At 43.4% G+C, this 26,589-nt stretch overlaps 1 protein-coding gene across 5 annotated transcripts in view; it reads left to right on the top strand.

Annotated features, from left to right (window-relative positions):
* The window catches only part of AFF3 (AF4/FMR2 family member 3), a 271,517-nt gene that overhangs the window by 40,788 nt on the left and 204,140 nt on the right, over positions 1 to 26,589 (top strand). For all 5 annotated transcript variants that reach the window (XR_003753929.2, XM_039914931.1, XM_029048242.2 and 2 more), the window contains exons 2-3: positions 16,496 to 16,616; positions 18,337 to 19,140. Coding sequence is in view for 4 of the 5 variants with exons in the window: in XM_039914931.1 (XP_039770865.1) it covers positions 16,496 to 16,616; positions 18,337 to 19,140 (925 nt within the window). In the remaining variant the exon portion in view is untranslated. The remainder of the gene's footprint in view (positions 1 to 16,495; positions 16,617 to 18,336; positions 19,141 to 26,589) is intronic.

Genomic DNA, 26,589 nt, shown 5'->3' with positions numbered 1-26,589 from the left:
ATTATCCATTTCATAATTTCTAGCATTTTCTGAGACAGTGCTGGTAATGGTGAGAGAGGGCTGTGTTATCAGAACTTTGTCATTATAATGATAACATCAGTACTCCATGGTGAGCTAGTAGTATGAAAAACATTTTATTTTATTTTTTTTTTATAAAATACACCTGTCTCTTTCTGCAGACGCTGATATTCATCATTTGGGGAAGATGAGTACATTTTCCTGTTTCTATTTTCGATTCCAATTACTCCGTGGGATAAGGGATGCTAAATTTGGCAGAGGTTTGTCCCAGTTTTGATTGTCTTCCTTGTGGCTCCGTGTCGAAATGTGACACGTTTGCCAGCACCTACCAAGTTTCATAAGTCAGGAATGATAGGGTTTCTATTCATTCAGTCACATTTATTGAGCGCTTACTGTGTGCAGAGCATTGTATTGAGCACTTGGGAGAGTACAATACAATATAAAAGACACATTCCCTGCCCACAATGAGTTAACAGTCTAGAGGTGGGGGGTAACAGATACAAATAAATAAATTACAGATATGTACCTAAGTGCTGTGGGGCTGGGAGGGGGGAAGAACAAAGGGAGCAAGTCAGGGCAACGCAGGAGGGAGTAGGAGAAGACAAAAGGAGGGGCTTAATCTGGGAAGGCTTCTTGGAGGAGATGCGCCCTCAATAAGGCTTTGAAGGGGTGGGAGAGTGATCGCCTGTTGGATTTGAGAAGGGAGGGCGTTCTTCGGGGGATAAGAAGCCTTTTCCTGCCAGCTTCTAAGGTAAATAGCAGCCACGCTTGTTGATGAATTAGGCATCTACAGACTCTGGTTTCAGTGTCTTGCTTGCCACCTGAAGCTCAGGACATTGGAGGCTAGTTACATTAGCAGTCCGGAATTTAAATGCTAAGTATTTTGTGAAAATAAGCTATTTCACATAGTATGCTACTAACGGTTTAGACAACTAGGGTCCCCTGTAGGCACACTGGGTATTTAAATGTGAAACAGTTTCTCTGTTTTGTTTTAGAAATGTTATCCTCCCTAAAGTCTCACCTCCTGGTGAAAACTGAAAGAGCTGGGCATTTCAAGGCATAGAGGATTAGACCCAGGTGGCTGAATTATGTAGATTCACAGCCAGAACTGGTTAAAATGCAGATAACTAAACTTATCCCTTCTGGACTGTAAACTCGTTGTGGCAAGGGAATATGCCTCCTAAACCCTTAATGTAGTGTTCTGCACAAAATAAGTACTCAGTAAATACGATAGATTGATTAACAGGTGATTGCTTAGTGGTGAAGAGAAAGCTATATGGTGGGTTTTTATCACGGTGATGTTCGAGACTAGATTAGGTTGCAACTGTGCTATGCAAACTGATGGAAATATTGGGTCCTCATCTTGGTGATGCTCTCCAGCGATACAGAACCATAGGAGAGAAGTAAAAAAAAAAAAAGAAACATATTCTAGATCAAAAAGAGCCAGCTGTGGCCATGAAAAGTCATATAGGCCATTCCCCTGTCTTAAGACAGGTCCTCCTCAATCCAAATGCAGAGGAATGAGAAGCAGCATGACCTAGTGGAAAGAATATGGGCTTGGGAGTTAGAGGACCTGAGTTCTAGTCCTGATTCTTCCAAGTGTCTGATATGATAATGATGGTATTTGTTAAGCATATACTATGTGCCAGGCACTGTCCTAAGTGCCTGGGTAGTTACAAGGCAGTTGGGTTGGACACGGTCTCTGTCCCACCTGGGGCTCACAGCCAGAATCCCCATTTTACAGATGAGGTAACAGAGGCACAGAGAAGTGAAATGACTTTCCCATGGTAATACTGCAGACAAGTGGCGGAGCTGGGATTAGAACCCAGGTCCTTCTGACTCCCAGGTCTGTTCTCTATCCACTCTCCTGATTCCCCCCCACCCCCACCCCTTGTGTTGTTTCCCTTCCGTTCACTATACTAATTCACCCAGGATGTTCCTTCTGTTATGTGACCATGGGCAAGTCACTTCCCTGTGCCTCTGTTTCCATGTCTGTAAAATGGGGATTTAATGCTTGTTCTTCCTCCTACCTAGTCTGTGAGCCCCACGTTGGACAGAGACCGTGTCCAACCTGATTAATTTGTTTGCATCTGCCTCAGTGCTTAGGACACTTAGTTGCCATTGTTTTTACGAGATGTTCTTCCCCTTGACTCTATTTATTGCCATTGTTCTTGTCTGTCCATCTCCCCCGATTAGACTGTAAGCCCATTAAACGGCAGGGACTGTCTCTATCTGTTGCCGACTTGTTCATCCCAAGCGCTTAGTACAGTGCTCTGCACATAGTAAGCGCTCAATAAATACTATTGAATGAATGGATGAATGACAGTGCCTGATACAGTGAGTGCTTAAAAGTATAATATTCTGTGTATACATAATGCCAACCCTCCATCTTTCTTTCCACATATGGATTTTTAGAAAAAAATAGATGCCACCGTATACTACATGCTAATATTTGGATAAATATTTTTCTTTAAAAGTCAATACTCTAATAAAAAAATGCAATTATAGAGCTTATGCTGACTCTTGCTAATATGTAATTGTGTCTCATGCGCATGGCCCAACAGGGAAATTAGAGACTTCTGATTCACATCCGGTATTTTCTGTTGGCCGTATGTAGCAGGATTCCGGGGAAATCCTTAAAGGAAAAATCGCTGAGTGGAGGTCAAGTGCAGTTTAAAGTGTCAGCAAATATCAATCACGTGTTGACTGAATGTGTGTTTGTGCGCTCTCGCTCTCTCTCTCTTTCTCTCTTCTCCTTCCTCCATCTCCTGTCGGTCTCTTTCTTTCTCTCTTTCCCCCCCACCTTCCGTTCATTCAATTGTATTTATTGAGCACTTGCTGTGTGCAGAGCACTATACTAAGCACTTGGAAAGTACAATTCAGCAACAAATACAGAGACAGTCCCTGCCCACAATGGGCTCACCATCCAGAAGGGGAGAGACAGACATCAAAACGAGAAAACAGGCATCAATAGCATCAATATAAGTAAATGGAATTATAGATAGAAACACCTTAATAAAATAAATAGAATTATAAACATGCACATATATACACACAAGTACTGTGGGACGGGGAGGGGATAGAGCAGAGGGAGGGAGTATGGGCTATGGGGAGGGGAGGAGGAGCAGAGGAAAGGGGGGCTTAGTCCGGGAAGGCCTCCTGGAGGAGGTGAGCTTTCAATAGGGTTATGAAGGGGGGAAGTGTGCTAGCTTGGCGGATATGAGGAGGGAAGGAGATTTTAGGCCTCTTTCTCTCTTTGTCTCTCTCTTCCCACTCTCCCTCTCTCTCTCTCTCCCTCCCCTATGGGTCAGTTTGATTTGTTGGCCAGTAGTGGATAGAGCACAGGCTTGGGAGTCAGAGGTTATGGGTTCTAATCTCGCTGCGCCACTTGTTTGCTGTGTGATGTTGGGCAAGTCAGTTCACTTCTCTGGGTGTCAGTTCCCTCATCTGTAAAATGGAGATTGAGATCGTGAGTCCCATGTGGGACGGGGATTGTGTCCAATCTGACTTGCTCCCCTCTAGACTGTGAGCTTGTTGTGGGCAGGGAATGTGTCTATTTGTTGTTGTCTTGTATTCTCCCAAACGCTTAGTACAGTGCTTTACACTTAATAAGCGCTTGATATGTGTGATTGATTGAATGAATGAATGAATGAATGAAGGTGTATCTTTTCAGGCCATAGGATGATGAAGAGAACATAATGACTTTCAAGAGGGAAAGTTAGAGAGGGGAAAGGGAGAAGCTAGGAATGTCCTGTGAAGAAGGATGTCAAGGAGGGTGACCACTGTGTGGTTCTTCTGAGCATCCTGCTGTCCCGATTCAGGAGACTGCTAGGTTGGGTGGATATTGCTTAAGTCCAGCAATAGCAATCAATGGTTATTTGAGTCATAATAATAATAATTATAATTGTGGTATTTATTAAGCGCTTACTGTATGCCAGGCACTCTACTAAACTCTGGAGTGGATACAAGCTAATCTGGTTGGACACAGTCCCTGTCCCATGTGGGACTCACAGTCTCGATCCCCATTTTACAGATGAGGTAACTGAGGCACAGAGAAGTGAAGTACTTGCCCAAGGTCACACAGCAGACAAGTGGCAGAAATGGGATTAGAACCCATGACCTTCTGACTCCCAGGGCCGTGCTCTGTACCCACACCATGTTGCTTCTCATGATCTTGTTATCATTATAATGACAAAGTTATCTCTTTTAATAAGATATTAATGATTTATCTTATGATCATGTGCCCTTTTTATAATCTGCACCTATTAGTGGAAGTTCTTTAAATGTTGATTGTGTATGTGATGGGGATCTGCCTTGTAGAGTCTTTCGTAATTATTTCTTACTTTTGTTTTGCTATTTGATTTGTTTAATTTAGGTGTTTCACTTTCAAGTATTGATGAAAAATCTGTCACTTTTAATATTATCCATAAATTTGACATTTTCAAACGTAAGTACCCTCAGTCCAGAAGTCACCTCTGGAAATTCAGGTCATTTCAGGATTTCATTCAAAACCACTGATTTTAGCAAGTAGTGGTCTTCGATTTGTATTACCTGCCTCATGATATCTGTCTCATACCTGATTTTCAGGTGTTAGAACAAGAATGCTTGGGGTGAAAGTATGGAAGCCATTTTACTGAATGCTGATTTTTCTTTATTTAAAGACCAGGTGAAAATCAGGGAGGTGCCAGAGACATGAAAATTGGAGGGTGTGGAAACCTACACGTAAACTGAATAAAAATGTAGCATGTCAGGTGTAAGGAAAAATGAAGGGAGAAGAAAGGGAAACACTAGGTGCTGGGATTTTAAAGACATCTCCAAATTACTGCTTTCTTGTCAAGCATATGATAATATCTCTGTGTATAACACCATATATTTCTGTCACTGATTCTCAGACACTCATCTTTTTCCCTCCTACTTAGAGAAGCAGCATGGCTCAGTGAAAAGAGCCTGGGCTTGGGAGTCAGAGGCCATGGGTTCGAATCCCAGCTCTGCCACTTGTCAGCTGTGTGACCTTGGGCAAGTCACTTAACCTCTCTGTGCCTCAGTTACCTCATCTGTAAAATGGGGATTAACTGTGAGCCTCACGTGGGACAACCTGATTACCCTGTATCTACCCCACCTCTTAGAACAGTGCTCTGCACATAGTAAGTGCTTAACAAATACCAACATTAGTATTATTATTATTATTATCCAGTCAATTTACAGTATTTAGAGAGCGCTTTCTCTGTGCCGAGTGCTGTTCTGGGTGCTCGGGAGAGTACAGTACAGTTGGTAGACACAATTCGGGGAGCTTGAGGGTCTGATGGAGGAAACGGACGCTAAAATAGATGACCAGTGAGGAAACAACCAAATACAAGGATAGGTCCATAAGTGCTGTGTGGATGGGGTGAGTACCTAAGGGCCTGGAAAAGGCAGTAGGAAGGGGAAAAACGGTTAAGGGATAAGAGCTCAATCTGGGAAGGCTTCCTGAAAGAGATCAGTTAGCTGTATTTATTGAGCACTTACTGTGTGCAAAGAGCACTCCAACTAAACACTTCTGGAGAGTACAGTATAAGAGTTGGTAGATACATTCCCTGCCCATGACGAGCTTACAGTTTAGAGGAAGAGTTAGACATTAATATAAATAAATTAAAGATATGCGCATTAGTGCTTTGGGGCTGAATAAAGGGTGAAAATCCAAGTGCAAGGATGACAAAGAAGAAAATAGTGGGGAGAGGAAACGAAGGCTTAGTCAGGAAATGTCTCTTGGAGAAGTGCTTTGAAAGAGGGGCGAGTGATTTCATTAGGACATATGCTCTTCACTCTCTCCTCCTGGTACAACCTAGCTCATATGCTTCACAGGAGAAAGTGGAAAGAGCACAGGCCTGAGAGTCAGAGGACCCGGGTTCTAATCCCAGCTCCAGCAATTGCCTGGTGTATGACTTTGGGCAAGTTACTTAACCTCTCTGTGTCTTAGTTATGTCATCTGAAAATGAGGATAAACTAACTGTTCTCCCCACTATCCCCCTTAGACTATGAGCCCCATGTGTGATCGACTTATATTGTGTCAACCCCAGTGCTTAGTACAGTGCTTGGCACACACCTCCACTTCCTCTCCTCTAGTTTTCTCCTTGACTCTTCCAGTTTGGTTTCAGCTCTCTTCACTGCAAGGAAAATGCCCTCTCTTACCAAATCCAAATCCTGTACTTCATCAACTTCCCATCTGTCTGCGATGCTGTGGGCCACCCTATTCTCTTGGAAACTTTATCCAAGCTTTTTTATCACTGACACTGTCCTCTCCTGGTTCTCTTCCTATCCCTCTGGCCATTCATTCTCAGTCTCCTTTGCAGGGTCCTCCTCTGCCTCCTACCTCTTAACTCTGGGGGTCCCTCAAGGCTTAGTTCTTGGTCTCCTATTCTCCATCAGCACCACTACCTTGGAGAACTCATTTGCGCCCCCCCCCCCCAATGGCTTCAACTACCCTCTCTACGGGGTTCCTGTGACCATTTGTTTGGACTTGCATGCTTTAGAATTTGTGGAAATTTCTGTGGCCAAGCAATTGAAACTATAACCCATATTAGGACTACAGGGCTTTTCACTCCTTACCTACCTAATTTCTAAACCTTAGAAATGATAGGAAAGATGGCCAGCTGACTGATGTGCACCGTCTAAATGTGGCCGATCGTGACCACGTTCTCAAATGACAAATCTTTTTTGAACAGGTATTTTATCCTCATTTAACAAATGGGAAGATGGAGGCAGACAGCAATTAAGTGACTTGCCTAAGGTCACCTAGAAAGCAAGCTGTGGATTCATACCCTAATTATTATTATTATCATTAATAATAACACTGTGAGGTGAGAGCAGAGGGCCAACACATGCACAAACTGTGAGGTACCTTCTTGTGAAGCAAAAGCTCCTCACTATTGGCTTCAAAACTCTCCATCACCTTGCCCCCTCCTACCTCACACCTCCCTTCTCTCCTTCTACAGCCCAGCCTGCACACTCTGCTCCTCTGCGCTGACCTCCTGTCTGTACCTCATTCTCTCCTGTCCCGCTGTCGACCCCCGGCCCACATCCTACTTCTGGCCTGGAATGCCCTCCCTTCTCACATCGCCAAACCAGCTCTCTTCTCCCCTTCAAAACCCTACTGAGTGCTCACCTCCTCCTTAAGTGTCTCTGGATGGTACATACCTATTGCGGGTCAAACCTAAAGGAAACAATCAAAGGTTCATTAAGATCAATACCTATTCTCCCTCCTACGTAGACTGTGAGCCCCTTTTGGAACAGGGGCTCTGTGTCCAAACTGATTACCTCGTATCTAGCCAAGTGCTGAAATATAATAAGCTCTTAACAAATATTGTAAAAATAGCAATAACGATGATAGTAACAGTGTTTGTCCAATTGAGAATTTATCTGGAATAGCAGATGTCTAGTTAAGACTGCAAAGACTTAGAAGGCAGGCATTATATCTCTTTGACCCATCTTATAAAGGACACCTATAGTAGAGCAGGGCACACAAGGACACTCAAACTTTCACAGTGATGAAGATAATTGTTACTGTGAACAAAACACATTAAAGAGAAAACATGTTCTTAGAACATCTAAACAGAGTAATGGCTTCCAGTACAGATTTGAACGACCTCTAAATGGGGGTTTGCAGAACAATAAGTTCCAAGCAAGAAAAAGGAATTGTGTCTGGCAAAGCACAGTTCTGCTCTCCAATTTACTATCAGGAGGATTTTGCAATGGAATTCATGGGAGATAGGAAGCATAGCTAGCTTTCTGTCCAGCAAAGAGATAATTAATACCAGTGAGCAGATATTATCAATACAGATCTGTATAGAGACTACGTGGTGAAGAATATTAGCCTTTGGTAATAGATTTTGAATCTGTTACCTAGTAATAATAGATTTAAAGACTAGCATATTTATAAACTGTATTAGAGCTCTTCTGCCAGGTCCTACTCTCACCCCAAAGGATATAAATGCTCATCCCCCTTTGCCCCCAACTCACTTCTGTGTCAGAGAAGCAGCATGGCATAGTTGATAGAGTATGGGCCTGGGAGTCAGGTCATGGCTTCTAATCCCAGCTCCACCACTTGTCTACTATGTGACTTACCTTGGGCAAGTCCCTTCACTTCTCCGTGTCTCAGTTGTCTCATCTGTAAAATGGGGATTGAGACTGTGAGCCCCATGAGGGGCAGGGACTGTATCTATCCTGATTTGCTTGTGTCTACGCCAGCGCTTAGTACAGTGCTTGGCACATAGTGTTTAACAAATACCACAATTATTATTATAATTACCTTCATACTTGACAACAACAACTCCTTCTCCATCCCTGAAGCCTGCCACCTTGGCATCATCTCTGGTGTCTCCTCCTTTTCAATCCCCATATTCAGTGTGATGCAAAATTTTGCCTTTTTTTCTCTGAAACATTTCCTGGATCTATCCCTTCCTCTTAATCTAAATGGCCACCTCAGTGGTCCAAGTGCTTGTCACTTCTCAGCGTGACTACTACATCAACCTCTTCAGTGGCTTCCACACCCGCTTCTCTTGTTCATAATTCATTCTGCTGCCTGGATCATTTTTCTGAAGCATCATTCTCTAGGGAGCACCTCACTCTTCAAAAGTCTTCAGTGGTTACTCATTCCTCCTTGCATTAAGCGGAGACTCTTGACCACTAGCTTTAAGGCACTCAATCAACTCTCTCCCTTCTACTTACCCACTCTCTTCTCCCACTAAAACCCAAGTAACCCTCTTCTTTCTTCTCAAATTAATCTACCCTCTGTGACTCTTTTTCATTTCTGGCCCACCTGACCTCTTTCTCAGGCTCTGCCTGGATACTTGAGGTCAGAGAGGATTGAAAGGAATTGATAGTGGGGAAGGAAGCAAACCAGAAAGAGGCAGAGAAAATGGTGGAGAGAGGAAGCGGGGAGAGATGGGGGAGGGAGAGACGGGGTTGAGAAAAAGAGATGCCAATAGGAGCCAGGCAGTTTTCACCATGACTTGCCCAGGCAGCCTGTGTTCTGTGCAGGTTGCCTGAAGTGTTAGAGTTGATTAAAATTTTGATACTGAGAATTTTGATAATTGGCAGGCCATTTTGGATGACTTATTACAGATTCAGCGAGTGTCACTGAAGAAATAGAATATCCCGTTGGTTTATGTGTGGTCTAGATCATGTCTGCGCAGTTGGGTTTCACGATTCATGCAAATTAAAAACACACTCTAGAAGATGAAACCTTCGTGCTTTTACATTGCTGGGAGCCAGAGTTTTCAAATGATGCTGCTAAGTGAAAAATGAAATTTAACTGGGCATTTTGGTAAGAGGGAAAGTAATTTATTGGCTATAAGATGAAAAGCTGTGAGAGTAAACATCAATCTCATCTTAGACACATGTCACTGAGTGATATCTACTCGTTGGTACTGCCTCGGGGTAAATTCCCTTGAAATAGCAGAGTTGGTATTTATCTGTTGGTGGGTAGGAGGCAGGGTTTGTCTTTTTGAGGCCCCGTTACATCTTTATGTTCAATCAAAGAGAAAATGGTAAATCAGAGTAATTGTTTCACCCTACGGCACTACTATTTGTATGTGGAAAAAAAAGATATCGTAGAAATCCTCAAATTAACTCTTGCTGTTCAAACCACATAAAAGTCATCTTTTGAGGCACTTGCGGCTCAGCATAACATTTTATTGATCTCGTAACTAGTTCATCAAAGTCTGATGCAGTTCTAAGTGCACCAAAGGTTTAGATTTCATTAAGGGAAGCATTTAACCCTTGGAAATGTAAAGGTTCCATCTCCCTAACAGCTCGCTGAAGTCCATTAATACTCGGGGTTTGAAAAGTCATCATTTTCATTGACTTGAAAAGGGTGCTGAAGCCAACAACGGCCCTATGAGGAACATATATGGGATCAATGAAACTGTCAGGGAAATGCCCATGAGATTCAGTGGCATGATTGCATCGACCCATCAATCAGTGGTATTTATTGAGTGTTTACTGTGTGTGGAGCACTATACTAAACGCTTAGGAGAGTGCAATATAATAGAATTGATAGACACGTGCCCTGCCCACAACAAGGTTACATACCAATGCAACCAGCCAGATCAGAAATTCAATAGACCACTGTTGTATTTCAAATGGGATTATTAAAAATGTAAGGGAGTCTTGCCTTCGTTGTATTTTGACGTTTTTGCACTTGAGTTTGGTAGGTAGGACATTTCTTTTGCAATATTATCTCCTGGGGTTTATTACTTACATAATTCAGGATTTATTCGGTAAAAATATGTTTAGAAAAATGTGTGAAACAGTCATTATTCCAAACGCCATCAAGAATGTTTGAAATTGGCAATTTTTCTCATTTTAGTAAGGGAAGGAGAGAAAAAGATAGGGGAAAAGTGGAAGGAGTGAGTGCCATGTTGTGTTCTAATGACTGTGAAGGGAGATTGGCTAGTGGGCAATTTTAATGGCCATATTTCAGTCGAGGAATCTGTCATACTTCCTCCAGGTTGGATTAACATGATTTAGCTTATTTGTGAGTTGACTATTATTAGTTATTATTTTTATTTATTATTGTGGCATTTATTAAGTGCTTACTGTGTGTCAAGCACTGTTCTAAGTGCTGGAGTCGATACAAGTTAATCAGATTGGATACAGTCCCTGTCCCACATGGGGCTCACAGTCTAAGTAGGAGGGAGATCAAGCATTGAATCCACATTTTACAGATGAGGCACAGAGAAGTGAAGTGACTTCCCCAAGGTCACACAGCAGGCATCTGGCAGATCTGGGATTAGAAACCAAGTCCTCTGACTCCCTCATATGACAAGTCATTGTGACCTGTCAGAATGGCCACTGGGCTCAATAGAGTCGATATGAATTTTGAAATGTGATATATAGCAGGTTTGTTCCAAAAGTATTTTGACTGAGAGATTTAAGCTCCCCTAGACTGGAAGCTCCTCGTGGGCAGGGAATCATGTCTACCAACTCTATTGCATTGAACTCTCCCAAGTGCTTAGTACAGTGTTGTGCACCCAGAAAGCACTCAATAAATACAGCTCATTGAGCAAGGGAGGGTGAGAGATGTAGGAAGCAGTGTGTTTCCTGGACAGTGCTGGAAGTCACTGGAATTGGAATAGGTTCTCTGGGTCTTAGTTTATTTGTCCATGTGAAAATGGAACTAATAATACCTAACTGCCTCACTGCACTGTTTGGAGGAGAAAATGAGATAATTAATATGAAGATGATTGGTAAAATAAAGGTGCTAGCCTAATACCCATTCTTCCTCCCCATTAGACTGAGTTAATGTGAAACAGAGACTGGGTCTAACCTGATTATCTTGTGTTTACCCTGGTGCTCAGTACAGTGCCTGGCACGTAGTAAGCACTTACCACATACTATTTTTGTTATAATTACTGTTATTGTTTCTTGTCCAAGGGAGCTTTCTGGTGTTTAGCAAAACTCTGATTCCCAAATACTTTGAGATGACTTTGAGATGACACTGGGAATTGCTACCACTCCTGGTGAGGTGGAGTATAATAATAATAATAATAATAATTAGACTATTTGTAAAGTGCTTACAATGTGCCAAGCACTGTTCTAAGCGCTTGGATAGTACAATTCGGCAACAGGTAGAGACAATTCCGACCCAACAAAGGGCTCACAGTCTAGAAGGGGGAAACAGACAGGAAAACAAAACAAGTAGACAGGCTGTATGCAGAGCACTGTACTAAGCGCTTGGGAAAGTACAATACAACAATGTACAATGACATTCACAGCCCACAGCGAGCTCAGGCATAAAGTGGTTTGCAGACTGATCGGTCTGTACACTGAACGGTCTGATTGAGCATGAGTGGGGGTGTTTAACACATCCCTTCATTTGCACCAGGGCACCCCTGGCTGACCGTCAGCCCTCCTTGTCCTACCAAAGATGCCCCTACGGGAGCGAACCCTCATTAGTCCCCGTGCTGTCCGTCAGGTTCCGGGCCTTCTAATTTAAGGATGAGCAGGAAGTTGGAATCCCTCATTCTCCAATGGCCCTCGTTCATCACTCTTAGTCCTCCCCTCCAGCGGTCAGTTGATCTCTGCCTCGTGGCCTGAGCTGCCATCTTAGAGCCATGTGGCCTGGGGAGGAGGGAGGAAACCCCAAAACATCAAGGCGTTGGGGAAATATGGGGAGCCAGGGTCAATCCCAAAACGGGGTCCCAGGTGTCCTGCAGGTCCCAGGTATCACTGCCACCCCTTGGTTGTTGGGGTAGGTATGTATGGTGGGCATCTCAGGTGAGAGGGGGTGGAGGAGGGGCCCCCTCTGTACTCTGCAGAGACACCTTGGACTGCAGGACCAACATGACGACTTGAATCTCCCTCCCCACAGTTCGGCAGACCTCAATCCACACGGCCGTCTGAAGCCAGGGGAGGGGAAGGAACAATAAGGAAGAACCATCTTTGTATTAGAAGCAGGCTGGGGATGTCCCGAGACAGCAAAGCCTCAATCTCTGCATGGGTCTCACCTCTCTGCCCTGGGCCACAAGCCTGAGGAAGAGAAGTACCCGTCCTCCACCTCATAGAAAGCTGGAAGGATAATTCAGGATTGTAAAAACTTCTAGGAACAAAGTTGCTTCTCTACAAAGATCCAAATTATTGCCCTAGTATAGTTTCAGACAATCTCTGGGTGATCAAGTACAAATTAATTTTTCAATCAGTCATCATTTTGTCTGATCACTGATTTGTCTGACCTCTAGACGGTAAGCAGGTTTGGGCAGGGGATGTGTCTCTTTATTGTTGTACTCTCCCAAGTGTTTAGTACAGTGCTTTACACACAATAAGCGCTCAATAAATGCCATTGAATGAATGAATCCTCATTTCAATACCCCTTCCTATGTTCTTCATTCTGAAAACGGCTTCACTTTTAAATTGGAAAAATGTGACAAAGTGATATCTGAAAAATGTAATATTCTTTTTTTTGCAGGGAATGTTTTCTATAAATGTCTGGGATATTTTGAATTAACAATCTTAGAAAAGGGGCTCATTTAAAAATGCTCAATTCGCATGCAATTGCAGCAGCTGCAATTAATGAAATGTAGCAGTTGGTCGCTTCCCTATTCCAAGCAAAATAAATAAATACATTTGGTGACATACGTTTGGGGAAATGTGATTCCTGTAATTTTTATGCAAATGAGGAACCACTTTACAAATGACAGAGATTCTGCCATCTGGTAGTAACAAAGAAACTCAGCTCCACTTGCAATTCTTATTAAGTTAATGTATGCGTATAATGACCTAGGAATTATGAGGGTCCCTGGAAACATCAGTAAATCATGAGAGAGGGTGTCGATGGGATTTCAGCATGGATGGAGAGGATTCCTTTTTGGCTCATCTTCCAGTTGCCTACTAGCAGATGGGAGGTGCAGCCTCAGTGTATGAATGCCTGCCCCAAAGAGGAAGTTCTAATGCCTGGAATGTTGTTGTTGTTATTATTAAGTGTTTATTCTCTGTCAAGCACTGTTCTAAGCGCTGGGGTAGAAATTAGTTAATCAAGTTGGACACAGTCCCTGGCCCACCTGGGGCTCACAATCTAAATAGGAGGTATTTAATCCCCATTTTACGGTGGAGGGAACTGAGAAGCAGAGAAGTTAAGTGACTTGCCTAAGGTCACCTGGCAAGCAGTTGCAGAGCTGAGATGAGAACCCAGGTCCTGAGGTTCCCAGAACCATGGTCTTTCCACTAGGCCCTGCTGCTTCTCATGGATGTCAGGAGTGTCTTTTTTATACTGATTGAAAGTCAATCTGAGAAGATCTAGCCCTCTCATTAGGCATAGGGTGGTCTTCCTGAGAACTACAAAATATTTGACTTTTCACATATTTGAAAAGCAGGGGTGTGAGTGTACGGGCACGTGCGTGCTGTGTGTGTACACATAAACATGAGCATATTCATTCAATAGTATTTATTGAGCGCATACTATGTGCAGAGCACTGTACTAAGCACCTGGAATGTACAAATCTGTAACAGAGACAGTCCCTGCCCTTTGACGGGCTTACAGTCTAATCAGGGGCTTACAGTCTAATCGGGAGCATATACATGTATACACACATACATGTATACCTAGGGTGAAGTGGCAATCTCCTAAGCATTCAGCCAGGTCTGATGACTGGTTGCTGACGATCAAAAAAAAAATATCTGATGCTGAACACCTCAGTCACAATTATTCTTTCATTCATTCATTGTCATATTTATGAAGCACAAACTGTGTGCAGAGCACTGTACTAAGCACTTCATAAGGAAGAGTTAACAACTGAAAACAGCACTCTTGCAATCCAGTGACAAAGTATGTAAGACAGGGTGGGAGAGATAGGAGCAACGCTAGCAGAGAACACTAGGGACTGCTTTCCCAACCTGGGGGTAACGCCCTAATACGTCGAGGGCACAAGTTGTTCTTTGCCAATGGTGAAATTTGCTATTTTGAATACTTGTCTGTTAAAGGGATCCTAACAAGTCATCAGAAATGTGTGGGTTTTTTTTTCAAAAGATCAGGCAGGAACTACTTCTAGATTGAATCATTTTTGGCCATTGTTCAAAGATAGTTTAAAATTTGACCCCTGACCTCTGTTTTCTCCCCCCACACTGCTCCAGAGCTGTTGCTTTTCCCTTTCCAGATCTGAGGCTACCTAATTGCCGCTTCTGAGCCAGGGAACTTGGAGGTAGAAGGAGGCTGGGCCCTGAAAAGAAAAATACCTGACATAAAAGCATCTGATTCATTAGTTGGTCCTTATAATGATGATAATAATAATGATAATCACTGTGGTGTTTCTTAAGCGCTTACTATGTTCCAAGAACTGTTCTGAGCACTGGGGTAGTTACAAGATAATCGAGTTGGACACAGTTTCTGTCCCATGCAAGGTTCACAGCCTTGGACTGTCTGGGTAGAAACCTGAACAATCCTTCTTTCTGGACAGATAAATGGGGACAGAACCCCTTGTTTTAATGACACAAATACTTGCCATTTTTCGTAGAAGACAACAAAAGTCGTTGATGCTAATCTTAGCCACCACTTCCCATCCACATACCTGCACACTTTCCCGCTCACACTGACTTTTTAGCCACTTCTACATTCCTATATATTTCTTTATCACTGACTTATTTATCCCTTTGATTTTAATAGTTATGTGTGTTCTTACACTTTTAACTAGTGTTAAAAGTGTGAGGTAGGGTGCCCTACTGGAAAGAGCTTGGGAGAGGGAATCAGTAGACCCAGCCTGCTCTGTGACCTTGGGTAAGTCACTTAACCTCTCTGCCCCAGTTACTGTAAAATGGGCGAGAAGGTACTGACTCTCCTGGTGAGCACTGTGTGGGACAGGGATTGTGTCCGATCTAACTGACTTGTATTTAGTGCTGCTAGAGAAGCAACATGGTTTAGTGGATAGAGCATGGCCCTGGAAATCAGAAGGTCGTGGGTTCTAATCCCGGCTATGCCATTTGTCTGCTGTGTGACCTTGGGCAAGTGACTTCACTTCTCTGGGCCTCAGTTATGTCATCTGTAAAATGGGGATTGAGACTGTGAGCCCCACATGGGACGAGGACTGTGTCCAACCTGATTTGCTTGTATCCACCTCAGCGTTTAGTACAATTCTTGGCACTTAGCAGGCGCTTAACAATTTTTTAGTGTCAGGGTGATAGGAGCAGGAACCTTAATTTCAAAGATCAGGAAAGTGGAGCCCTTCATTTTTTTTTTCTGTTTAATTCCTCTTGCGTCCTGGAATATAGAATCAAATTTGTCTGGGTTTGTATTTTAGGGAGAGTAGATGGTAATTTCTTCCACTAAAGGGCTCGCTTCTTTGAAGTAATTTCAATTTCCTTTCTTCCCCTCCATTGCCCACCCGTCCTCCCTCCGCACACGTTTTTCATCGTTAGAAATAGCGATGGTGTCAAATACATCAGGAAGAGGAATTGATTCAGGAGTACTTTGATGACTTGGCTGATTAACTGAGATCAGAAGCAGGAGCATAACTGTGAAAACTACTACAGCATGTAGTTTTAACAGCTCTTTAGGGAGCTAGTTAATGAAAGAATCTCTATAAAAACACAGCTATGCAAAAAAGGAGCATCCACATCTAACACTCTGAGGGTATGTCATCAGTGGAAATATGCTCATAATTTATATTTACAAATAGCTGTAATTACAGTCTGCTTTGAGATGACTTTCAGCCACTGCTGGTTCAAGTGGCTGAGAGATTTCCTTTCTCTCCAGTCCAGTAAAGGCTGGAGCCTCTCCTAAATTGGCTTTGTTTTTCCCAAAGAGGTTAACGATCTGTGGTCTGTGTGACAAAAAAGCTCTCCCGCTCTGAGTCCCTTTCCCCATCGGCCTGGAACTGGCATTAATCTGATTCATGGCCTTGTTATCACTGCCATTTGTCTGTGAAGCAGAGTTCTGTGCTTCGATTAGCGGAGGATTTTGCTTTGCCCTTTACGTTTTGTGTTCTGGTTCTCTTCCCTCTATGCGATGCAGTGTCTATGAACCAGACCGAAGTGCGCTGCGGAAGAAAGAACGGGAAAGGAGGAATCAGGAGTCTCAGCAGGACGGTACCACTTTTAATACAAGTTATTCCCTCTTCAGTGAACCGTATAAGGTATATATTTGTCTGCTCCTTTTTTTTATCCTTGTAGAAAGATAGGCTTGGGTTGGGAGAGATGAGTCATGTTTTGATGTACTGCTTTCTGACGCAGTCCAATAAGCAGGTGCTTCTGTCACCCTCTCCAAACTGACTTTGCCAGTGATTTGATCGCATCTACCCCCAGCGCTTAGCACAGGGTCAAGCACGTCGTCCACACTTAACAAATACCACAGGGATTATTTTTCTAGTCGTAAAATAAAGCGGGTACAGACTCATTTTAGGAACGACCGTTGGGCGGCCTCACTTGCCGAAGCACTTAACCGAAGAAGTGTCTCCCCCACTCCTCTGCTAAGGTGACCTTGGTCAGGTCACGTACCTTCTCTGAACCTCGGTTATCCCACCTGTAAAGTAGGGATTAAATCTAACTCCCAACTACTTAGACTATGAGTCCCATATGGAACAGTGGGAAAGGGACTGTGTCCATCCTGATTATTTTGTATCTACTCAAGGGCTTAGAACAGAGCTTGGCACATAGTATGGCCTTAATAAGTACCTTTAAAAAAAAAAAAAGTCAGGGAATTCTTCATTGAGAAGCAGCATAGCCAGTGGATAGAGTATGGGCCTGGAAGTCAGAAAGATCTGGGTTCTGATCATGGCTACTCCACTTGTCTGCTCTGTGACCTTGGGCAAGTCACTTCACTCACTGTGCTTCAGTTGTCCCATCGAAGAAATGGGGATTAAGACTATGAGCCTCATGTGGGACAGGGGACTGTGTCCAACCTGATTAGCTTGTATCTACCCCAGCGCTTAGAACAGTGCCTGGCACATAGCAAATGCTTAACAAATATCCTTATTATTATTATTTTCTCTGAATGTCCTTGACTTATGCTTCCAGTCTGGAGACCTATTTAGGCTGTTACCGGAGAAACTAGAAATTAACTATTTCTCCTTTGTGGTAAGTGGCAGAAATGTAATCTGCCCTGCAAACCCAATTTCTTCAGGAGATTTTGCTACTCTCGGAGGCTTCTTGGAGCTCACGAGCAGCTCAGGTTTAGCCTGCAGGCTCTAGCCCAAGAGCCAGGGAGTCACTTCTCCCCTGTTGCTTAGCGTTTCGCAGAAGACTAATTGCAGTAGGAAAGAAAGAATGGAGTATTTTCCAATCTGAATTTTGCAAGAAAGGTTTGATGGGAACCACAAGGGAAAAAGCAATTAGTCACGAAGAGATTTCTCCCAAATTATTTTGTGCAGGTGCTACGGAACATTTTCCAGTCTCTGGAAAATAGATTTTAACTGCAACATGCGACTGGGGAAGGATTTCTTTCTTAAGGCACTTTATGGCTCTGTTCGTTTGGCGGAGATTTAGTGTGTTGACAAGTGTCTTCAGAACCAGTGAGGATTTCTATTTCATCCCTCCACTTGGGCCAAGAGGACCAGGTGGTTTCAAGGCTGGCTCTATGCTGTGTGATCCATTTGTCTCTGCCACTTGTCTTCTGCGTGACCTTTGGCAAGTCACTTGACTTCTTTATGCCTCTGTTACCTCATCTGTAAAATGGGGATTGAGGCAGTGAGCCTCATGTGGGACAGGAACTCTGTCCAACCTGATGTGCTTGTATCCACCCTAGTGCTTAGTACAGTGCCTGGCACACAGTAAGCGCTTAACAAATACCATGATTATTATTATGGATGCATCTCCGTAGTGCTTCTGACTGGTTGCTTCGGGTTTTCTGTTTTGCAGACGAACAAGGGGGACGAGCTCTCGAATCGGATCCAGAACACTCTGGGCAACTATGACGAGATGAAAGACCTGCTGACGGACAGATCCAATCAGAGCCATCTCGTCGGAGTTCCCAAGCCGGGGGGTCCTCAGACCCCAGCCGATAAAGCGGACGACGATTTGATCCCGGCCTCCGGGCCGCAACCCTTTCTCCGTGGCTCTTCGTCTTCCACAGTGGTCGCCGTGCCAGAGCCACAGCTCAAGAAGCCCTCGGCAGGTTGGCAGAAAGCCGGGCCCACGCTTTCTGCTGACCACCAGAAGCCAAACGAACATGGCCACCGATTGCTCGATTCACACGCTATTGACTTGAAAACCGCCAGCCAAAAAACCAGTGGTGAAACGAGTAAATACTGTGCAACCAGTCCCACGTCCTCCCGCTCTTCCTCCAACCCAGCACAACAAGGTCCCCAGCGGGCAGCACTTGGGGACGGGGCCAGTAGACAGCAGCCTCAGAGGCCCAAGGCCGACTGCACCGTGGGCGCCCGCCTGCGGCCTCCAGAAAGGCCCATGTCGACCAAGCACGGCAGGAGTGGGAACTTCCCATCTTCCCTTCCGTCGAAGACCAGCGGAGTCCAGCGGAAGCCAACGGCTTACGTTCGGCCGATGGATGGCCAGGATCAGACTCCCAGTGAGTCTCCCAAACTAAAATCCTCCATGGAACCGAGCCTTCACTGTGCCCCATGCGGAGGAGAGCCAGCTAACAAACCTGACTCGGGCAAGACCAGGCCAAGGTTAGCAAAGTTCAACATCGCCAAACACGGGGAGGTAAGTCAACATTTATTTTAATGTCATTCGTATAGTAATGCCAAAGTGAAAAAACGATTCTCTTCTATCTCTCGCGTCTGGTAATTCGTTGATCTGGAGCTGGATTTAAAAGGAAATACTGATGGGAAAAGCAAATATACTTGAAGATAGAAGTAATATGTTCAAAACAGGGTGCAGTGGGTATTAAGGAAGCAGATATGTTTGCTGGAAATGATTTCCTTTCTTTTTTTACATGGTATTTTATAAGCGCTTGCGATACACCAGGCACAGTACTAAGCGCTGGGGTAGGTACAAGTTAATCAATAAATCTTTGTGGCAGGAAAAAATTTCTCACAGAATGTCAGGAATATTTTGATAAAGAGATGCTGTGAAACAGGTGATTGAACCCAAATGGTGCATCATTATGGTGTAATGTGTGAGGAAGGTAGATTGTATTTTAATGTAGTATACCAGTTTTGCAAAGCCTTCAGTGCCTTGAAGACAAAGTAAAGAGCATAATTAAATAAAAAAATTAATAAATTAAGTGTGTAATGAATAAACATTAATTATTTACATGGTAATAACTTGGATATGGTTTGTAACTAAATGTATCGGTCTCTTTGAGAGCTGCAGCATTTGAGTTGTGGTATTCTAGGTTGCACTTTGGTAATCAGATAATTTTTTTCATGACTCCAGGCCTCTCAGAAGTGACCTGATTGCTAAAACCAGATCATTTGGACTCAAGCGTTGCTGATTTGCATTTTGATTTCTCCTATTAATTGCTTTTTAATAATGCTTTTCACTTAAAAGATTGAATATACCAAGAAAGGAAAAATTTGAGTAGAACATTTATGACATTGACCATTTTGGCCAGAAATAGAAGCAAATATCACACAGTCTTCTTATTTTATCTTCCTGGATAATTCAGGAAGATATTTGGACCATTAAGATCCCTTAAGAGCATATCATAAATTTTAAAACCCTCTTTAAATGTAGATTATATTTATCAATTGCCTGAGTGTAAAGATCCAAAGAGATAAATATTATTGTTACCTTCCATTTCATTTTCCAAACCAGTTAGAATAAAGCAGAAATCCAGAATGAACTTATGAATGAATAATTCTGGTCAGTCTGGGATATATGACTTTTTTCAGTGATCATAGTGATAACTGTGGAATTTTTTAAGCGCTTACTCTGTGCCAATCACTCAGCTAAGCTCTAGAGCAGATACAGCATGGCATAGTGGCTAGAGCACGGGCCTGGGAGTCGGAAGGTCGTGGGTTCTAGTTCGGGTTCTGCCACTTGTCTGCTGTGTGTCCTTGGGCAAGTCACTTCACTTTTCTGGGCGACAGCTACCTCATCTGTAAAATGGGGATTGAGACTGTGAGCCCATTGTTGGGCAGGGATTGCCCCTATCTGCTGCCCAATTGTACATTCCAAATGCTTAGTACAGTGCTCTGCACACCGTAAGTGCTCTGTAAATACAATGGAATGAATTACATTTGAAATGTGAAACATTTTCAGAAACTGAAATGTTGTGTTTTATTGTGCATTTAGAAAATGGCAGGTTGTAGAATGCTGGAGGTTCAAACTGACCATCTGTTGAGTTGGCTTTTTCCTCCTCTCTCTGACCCGCCTCAGAGGGAGGTGTTGTTATTCACTGAACTTAATATACATCCCCATTCTTGCCGATCGGATAATTAAAGACACATTCTCTCTCCAAGAGAGAATGTTGGATTCTTGGAGAAAGTATGCTGTGGTGGAAAAAAGGCCAACAGAGGAACTGAGTTTCACTCCTGGTGCTATATTTCAGAGCCCTGAGCTTTTTCCATGGGTGAAAGCTCATTTTCATACCTTTCCTTCTTTGTTAAAGATGAACCATAGCAAAAGTTTGCAAAGATGAAAAATGTTTCATTGCTTCTGCTTCCGTACATTTGGCCCGCGTTCGTTGGCAGAGTAATTGGAAGAATCATGCCGCTGTTTTTCAACCTCCTGTGGTAATGAGTTCCATATGTCTGGCCCCCTATTGTGTGAAGAAGTGTTTCCCTGTCGTGTTTGACATTGTCAACTTCAGGTTTTGGAGGGTGCCCTTCATCCTGGTGGAATGGGATTTGGTGAACTATGGTGGAGAAGCAGCATGGCCTAATGGAAAGAACACTGCCCTGGGAGTCAGAAGGGCCTGGGTTGTAATCCCGACTCCTTCACTTGCCTTACCTCATCTATAAAATGGGGACTGAGTGTGAGCCCCATGTGGGACAGGGACTCTGTCCACTGTGATGAACTTGTAACTACCCAGGTGCTTAGTGCTTGGCTGGACAAGTACCGTAATTATTGTTATTATAGTCCTGTATTTTTCCTTTATGATTTTGTAAGCTTCAATTTTGCCCATTCTCAGCCTTTGTGTTTACAAACCCAACAGGCCTAATCTTTTCTATCCCTCCTCTTTAAAAAGTTGCTCTATCTCCTGATCATTTCGGTTGCCTTTTTCTCTCTTCGGCTGTATTTTGTCCATCTGAATATGTGGTAGCTAGAATGGCAAGCAGCATTCTAGGTACAGGACTAATATAGTTTTATATGGAAGCAGGCCTGTGCCTTTTGGTGTACATTCTAGTCCCTTCCTGGTGATGTCCAGGATATTGTTAGCCTAACAATAATACTAGTAATTGTGCAGAGCCTACTATGTAACGTGCACTGAGCTAACCACCGAGGTAGATACAATAAATCCAGATCGGACCCAGTGAAAGAGTGAGGGAGAACAGTTTTTTCATCCCCATTTTACAGATGAGGCAACTGAGGCACTGAGAAGTAATTTGCCCAAGGTCACACAACAAGCAAATGGCAGAGCTGGGATTAGAACCCAGGTCTTCTAATGCCCAGACTTGTGATTTGCCATCCTTGGCATTTATGTATCTATTGAATTTGTAGTTCCATGTATTTTTTTGTGGTATTGGTTAAGCACTTACTATATACCTGGCACTCTACTGAGCATTGGGGTCGATACAGGCTAATTAGGATGGACACAGTCCATGTCCCTCAAGGGGCTTAGTCTTAGTTTTCCTAAAGAGGGAACTGAGGCTCATAGAAGTGAAGTGACTTTCCCAAGGTCACACAGCAGGGAAGTGGTGGAGCTGGGATTAGAACCCAGGTCCTTCTGACTCCCAGACCTGTACTCTATCCACTAGGCCAGGCATCTATTCATCCCTTTGTGCTGACACCACTTGTGTCTATAATTACTGAACATGTTTGCCTCCTTCCTCTATTAGCTTGAACATTCTTTGGGGGCAGAGAGACAGTAAATGCTCAACCAAAAATTACTGAGTGATTGCTATTGTGCAGATCACAAATGCAGTATTCAGTTGTGTGAGTGAGGTTTCGGTGACTGGTTGGAGGTTTCCCCTTCATTTACAGGAGATTCCATTATCATCATTCACAATATCTTTTCATTTTGGTTTTGGCATTCCTCTTAGGTACTCTTCGCACCTCCTTTCTGGAATCATCTATTTATACCTGATCTCCGCTCTTTCTGGGATTTCCTCATTTAAGACTACTCTCCCCTCTTAGAGCATTTTCTGTGAGCTGTGACTCATATTATCTCTGGTGAGACAAGTAAAAGCTGCAGGCTGAAGGGAATGCTTCATTGAAGAACTAGTGGGATAGCAGAGGCAATGTGAAAAAAATCATTGAAACAGTTGCAGTTGACTAGTTTGATTCCTGAAGAAACAATAGATAGTTGTTAATCACTGGCAGAAGGAACAGAGAAACCTGGAATATACAACAGATGATTAAAAGACAGTCATGGCTGAGACCTCTGCAGCCTAATCCAAATCTTAATTCCTTAATTCCACATCTGCTGTGGGTTGTGTTTTTTTTAAATGGAATTTATAAAGTGCTTACTATCTGCCAGGCACCGTACTAAGCGCTGGAGCAGATACACAAGATACTCAGGTTGGATAAAATCCCCGTCCCCCGGGGGCTCATGGTCTAGCGATGAGGTTGAATTTAGAGGGTTCAGTCAATTTAGCCCTAATTGTATGGGCTAAGTTGAATTAGCCCATCCAAAGCAGCGAATTCAGTCCAGAGAAGAATCTGTTGTCACCCCGGCCTAATACCAGATCTAGGACCCAGGCAGTTGTAGTGGGGGTGGGCTACTCAAACTCCCCTGGTGGCAACAAGCTAAAGTCCTGGCTGTGGTGACTGAGGTCTTGTGCCTATCCTTATCCTAGCATCCTTCCCTCGACCCCCTGAAGTAGCAATCTTGGTGGTGGTCGTAGAAGTAATAGTCATTGTAATAATAATAATAATTATGGTACTCGTTAAGCGCTTACTATATCCCAAGCACTGTCCTAAGTACTGGGGTAGATACAAGTTAATCAAGTGGAACACAGTCCCTGTTCATTAACACAGTCCCTGTTCATTCACTCCGTTGTATTTATTGAGAGCTTACTGTGTGCAAAGCACTGTGCTAAGCACTTGGGAGAGTCCCTGTCCCACATGGGGCTCACAGTCTTAATTCCCACTATACAGATGAGGTAACCGAGGCCCAGAGAAGTTAAATGACTTGCCCAAGGTCACATAGCAGGTATATGGCAGAGCCGGAATTAGAACCTGGGTCCTTGTGACTCCCAGATTTGTGCTCTAGCCACTATGCGACGCTGGGCTACTAGTAGTGGTAGAAGAAGAAAAAGTAATAGGATTTATTAAGGGGCTGCTGGATGTAGAGTTCTGTAGTAAATGCTTGGAAAGAATACAAAGGTGGGAATTAGACACTGTCCCTGCCACTCAAGGGGCTCACAATCTAAGAATATAAGAGGTAAAAGAGGACTGGCCACAGGCACTTATGGCGAGATGAAACAATCAAACACTAAAATAACATAAAAGACAAGAACAAATACAGAAATAAAAGCAAAAATCAGTAGAGCACTGCGGCCAGAGAAATAGAATTTCAGGCTTCTTGAGGCTCAGAGGCCAAGGTACACCTATAGTCACAGTGACCTCCCAGCAGCCTGCCCCAGGTTTTGTGGAGGCTTCATGCCGGGCCTGCTTTTCTAGGAAATAATTCTCTTTTGCAGATATAAAAATGCCCCGATAGGCTTTGTGTTGTTTTAAAATTTAATAAATAGTTCTGTCAATCCTTGTTCTGTCCCACCCGAGCTCTGGGCCCGCCACCTCAGTGACGATGCCAAGTCTCTGTTGTGCGACTGCCATCTTGAAAATGTCACGCCCCGGGTTTCATTGGGAGGGGCAGCATTAAAGACCCCGGCCTCAGGGTGCAGGATGTCGTGGGGATGGCCCTGATTGTAGACACCCGACGGTTCTTCATGGAAGACCAGAGAACCGCCACTGACATGACTGAGTGACAGAGGTGGAGGTGGAAGGGAAGAGTCCCCCTTGCTGCTAAGATTAAGTGTTGGGATACAGGCATGGGGCTTGCATCTCCCTACTGTTTCTCCCCTTTCAGGAAACAGTGGCGGGTGGAACCTATTGTTTCAGTGCCCAGGTTCCTTCCAGCCAGCAAGCAAGCGATCAGTGGTATTTATTGAGTGCTTACTAGTTGTACTAACCGCTTGGGAGAGTACAGTGTAACAGAGTTGGTAGATACATTCCCTGCCCACAAGGAGTTTACAGTGTATGGGAATTAAAACTCCTAGAATGTAAGCTGCTTGAGGGCAGGGGTCAAAGCAGCATGGCCTAGTGGCTAGAGCTGGGCCTGGGAGTCAGAAGGTCTTGAGGTCTAATCCCATCTCCACCACTTATCTGCTGTGTGACCTTGGACAAGTTGCTTTACTTCTCTGGGCTTCAGTTACCTCATCTGTAAAATGGGGATTGAGACTGTGACCCCCATGTGGGACAGGGTCTGTGTCCAACCCGATTTGCTTGTATCCACCCCAGTGCTTAGTACAGTGCCTGGCACATAGTAAGCACTTAACAAACACCACAATTATTATTAATATAATTATGCATATTGAGTCTATTTTATTGTACCCTCCCAAGTGTTCAGTACAATGCTCGGCACATAGCAGGTGCTCAGTAAATACCATTGATTGATTAGGATGCTTCAATGAACTGGATGGGCCTCGAAGACTGTCACAATGGCTTTTTCTTCTTATTTTTACTTCCAACTACCTTTGTGGAGGCAACTAGAGGAAAGAGCTGTGGTCTGGTATCCCCTATTCCTGGTTTGCAACTGTCTTTGTGCCTGAGAAGCAGCCTGGACTAGTGGAAAGATTATGGCCCTGAGAGTCAGAGGACCTAGGTTCTAATCCCACCTCTGCCACTTGCTTGCTGTGTGACTTTGGGCAAGTCACTTAACTTCTCCAGGCCTCAGTTGCCTTATCTTTAAAATGGAGATTCAATAGCTGTTCTCCCTCCTACTTACCAAGTGTGTTTCATGCGGGACTTGATGATCTTGTATCTACGCCAATGCTTAGGAGAGTGCTTTGATTTCTGAAAAAACAATAGATAGTTGTTAATCACTGGCAGAAGGAACAGAGAAACCTGGAATATACAACAGATGATTAAAAGACAGTCATGGCTGAGACCTCTGCAGCCTAATCCAAATCTTAATTCCTTAATTCCACATCTGCTGTGGGTTGTGTTTTTTTTAAATGGAATTTATAAAGTGCTTACTATCTGCCAGGCACCGTACTGGTTCAACAAATACCACGATTCTTATGACCCTGGTTCTGTCATATAGCTTCCTTTTGCCTCAGTAGTTCCATCTTTAAAGTGGAGGAGAGATTGCAAGGATAAATGTGGATGGTCTGTGTGAAGCGGTGTAAATTTCTTGAAAGAATGAAACTATGGGCTTTTTTGGTTTCATTTTTAGACATTTCAAGGTACCCTTGGAAAACGGGGGAAAAATAAGCCTCTGGCCCTATGGATTGTTTATTATTGCTTTTGATAATTGCCCTAAAAATCAGTGATAGGTGCTTAGGATAGAGATGCAATTGTTCCACATATAACTAGTCAGCAATGAAGACTATTCTTACTTAGTATGAAAATGTCTTTGGATAATAAGTGGATTCCTATCTAAATTCATGAGTTCTTTTATGACATTTTGGGTTAAGCCTGAAATAGATTAATCTTTTTCTGATAAAGTTTCATAGGCTGTGATTTCTCTGGTGACCATATTTAATTAGATATTAAATAAAGTGCTTATCTTTACACCAACAGGTTTTAGGGTTGAGACTTTTCCCCTGAATGGTATTTCACAGATTAAATAACTAGCCGAGGTCAAAAAATAAAATAAATAGTTGATTAAACCCTGATGCGAGTAGATTAGAAATTAGAATATGCCTCTTCGTGCATGTCTTGCTGTGGAAAATACAAATATAGTTTTAGACATGAAGGTTGGGCAGAAGGTAAGACATTCTGAATACATTCCCAGTAGATGAAAATAAACTCACCTTACTTTCTTGAATCCATTCTCCCCTTCCCAATTCCTCGATAGAAATTTCTGCTGCTTCTGGT

Source organism: Ornithorhynchus anatinus, chromosome 20 (assembly GCF_004115215.2).
Source record: "Ornithorhynchus anatinus isolate Pmale09 chromosome 20, mOrnAna1.pri.v4, whole genome shotgun sequence".
NCBI lineage: Eukaryota > Metazoa > Chordata > Mammalia > Monotremata > Ornithorhynchidae > Ornithorhynchus > Ornithorhynchus anatinus.
The sequence above is the reverse complement of the archived record's forward strand: the minus strand, read 5'-3'. Positions and strand labels throughout refer to the sequence as shown.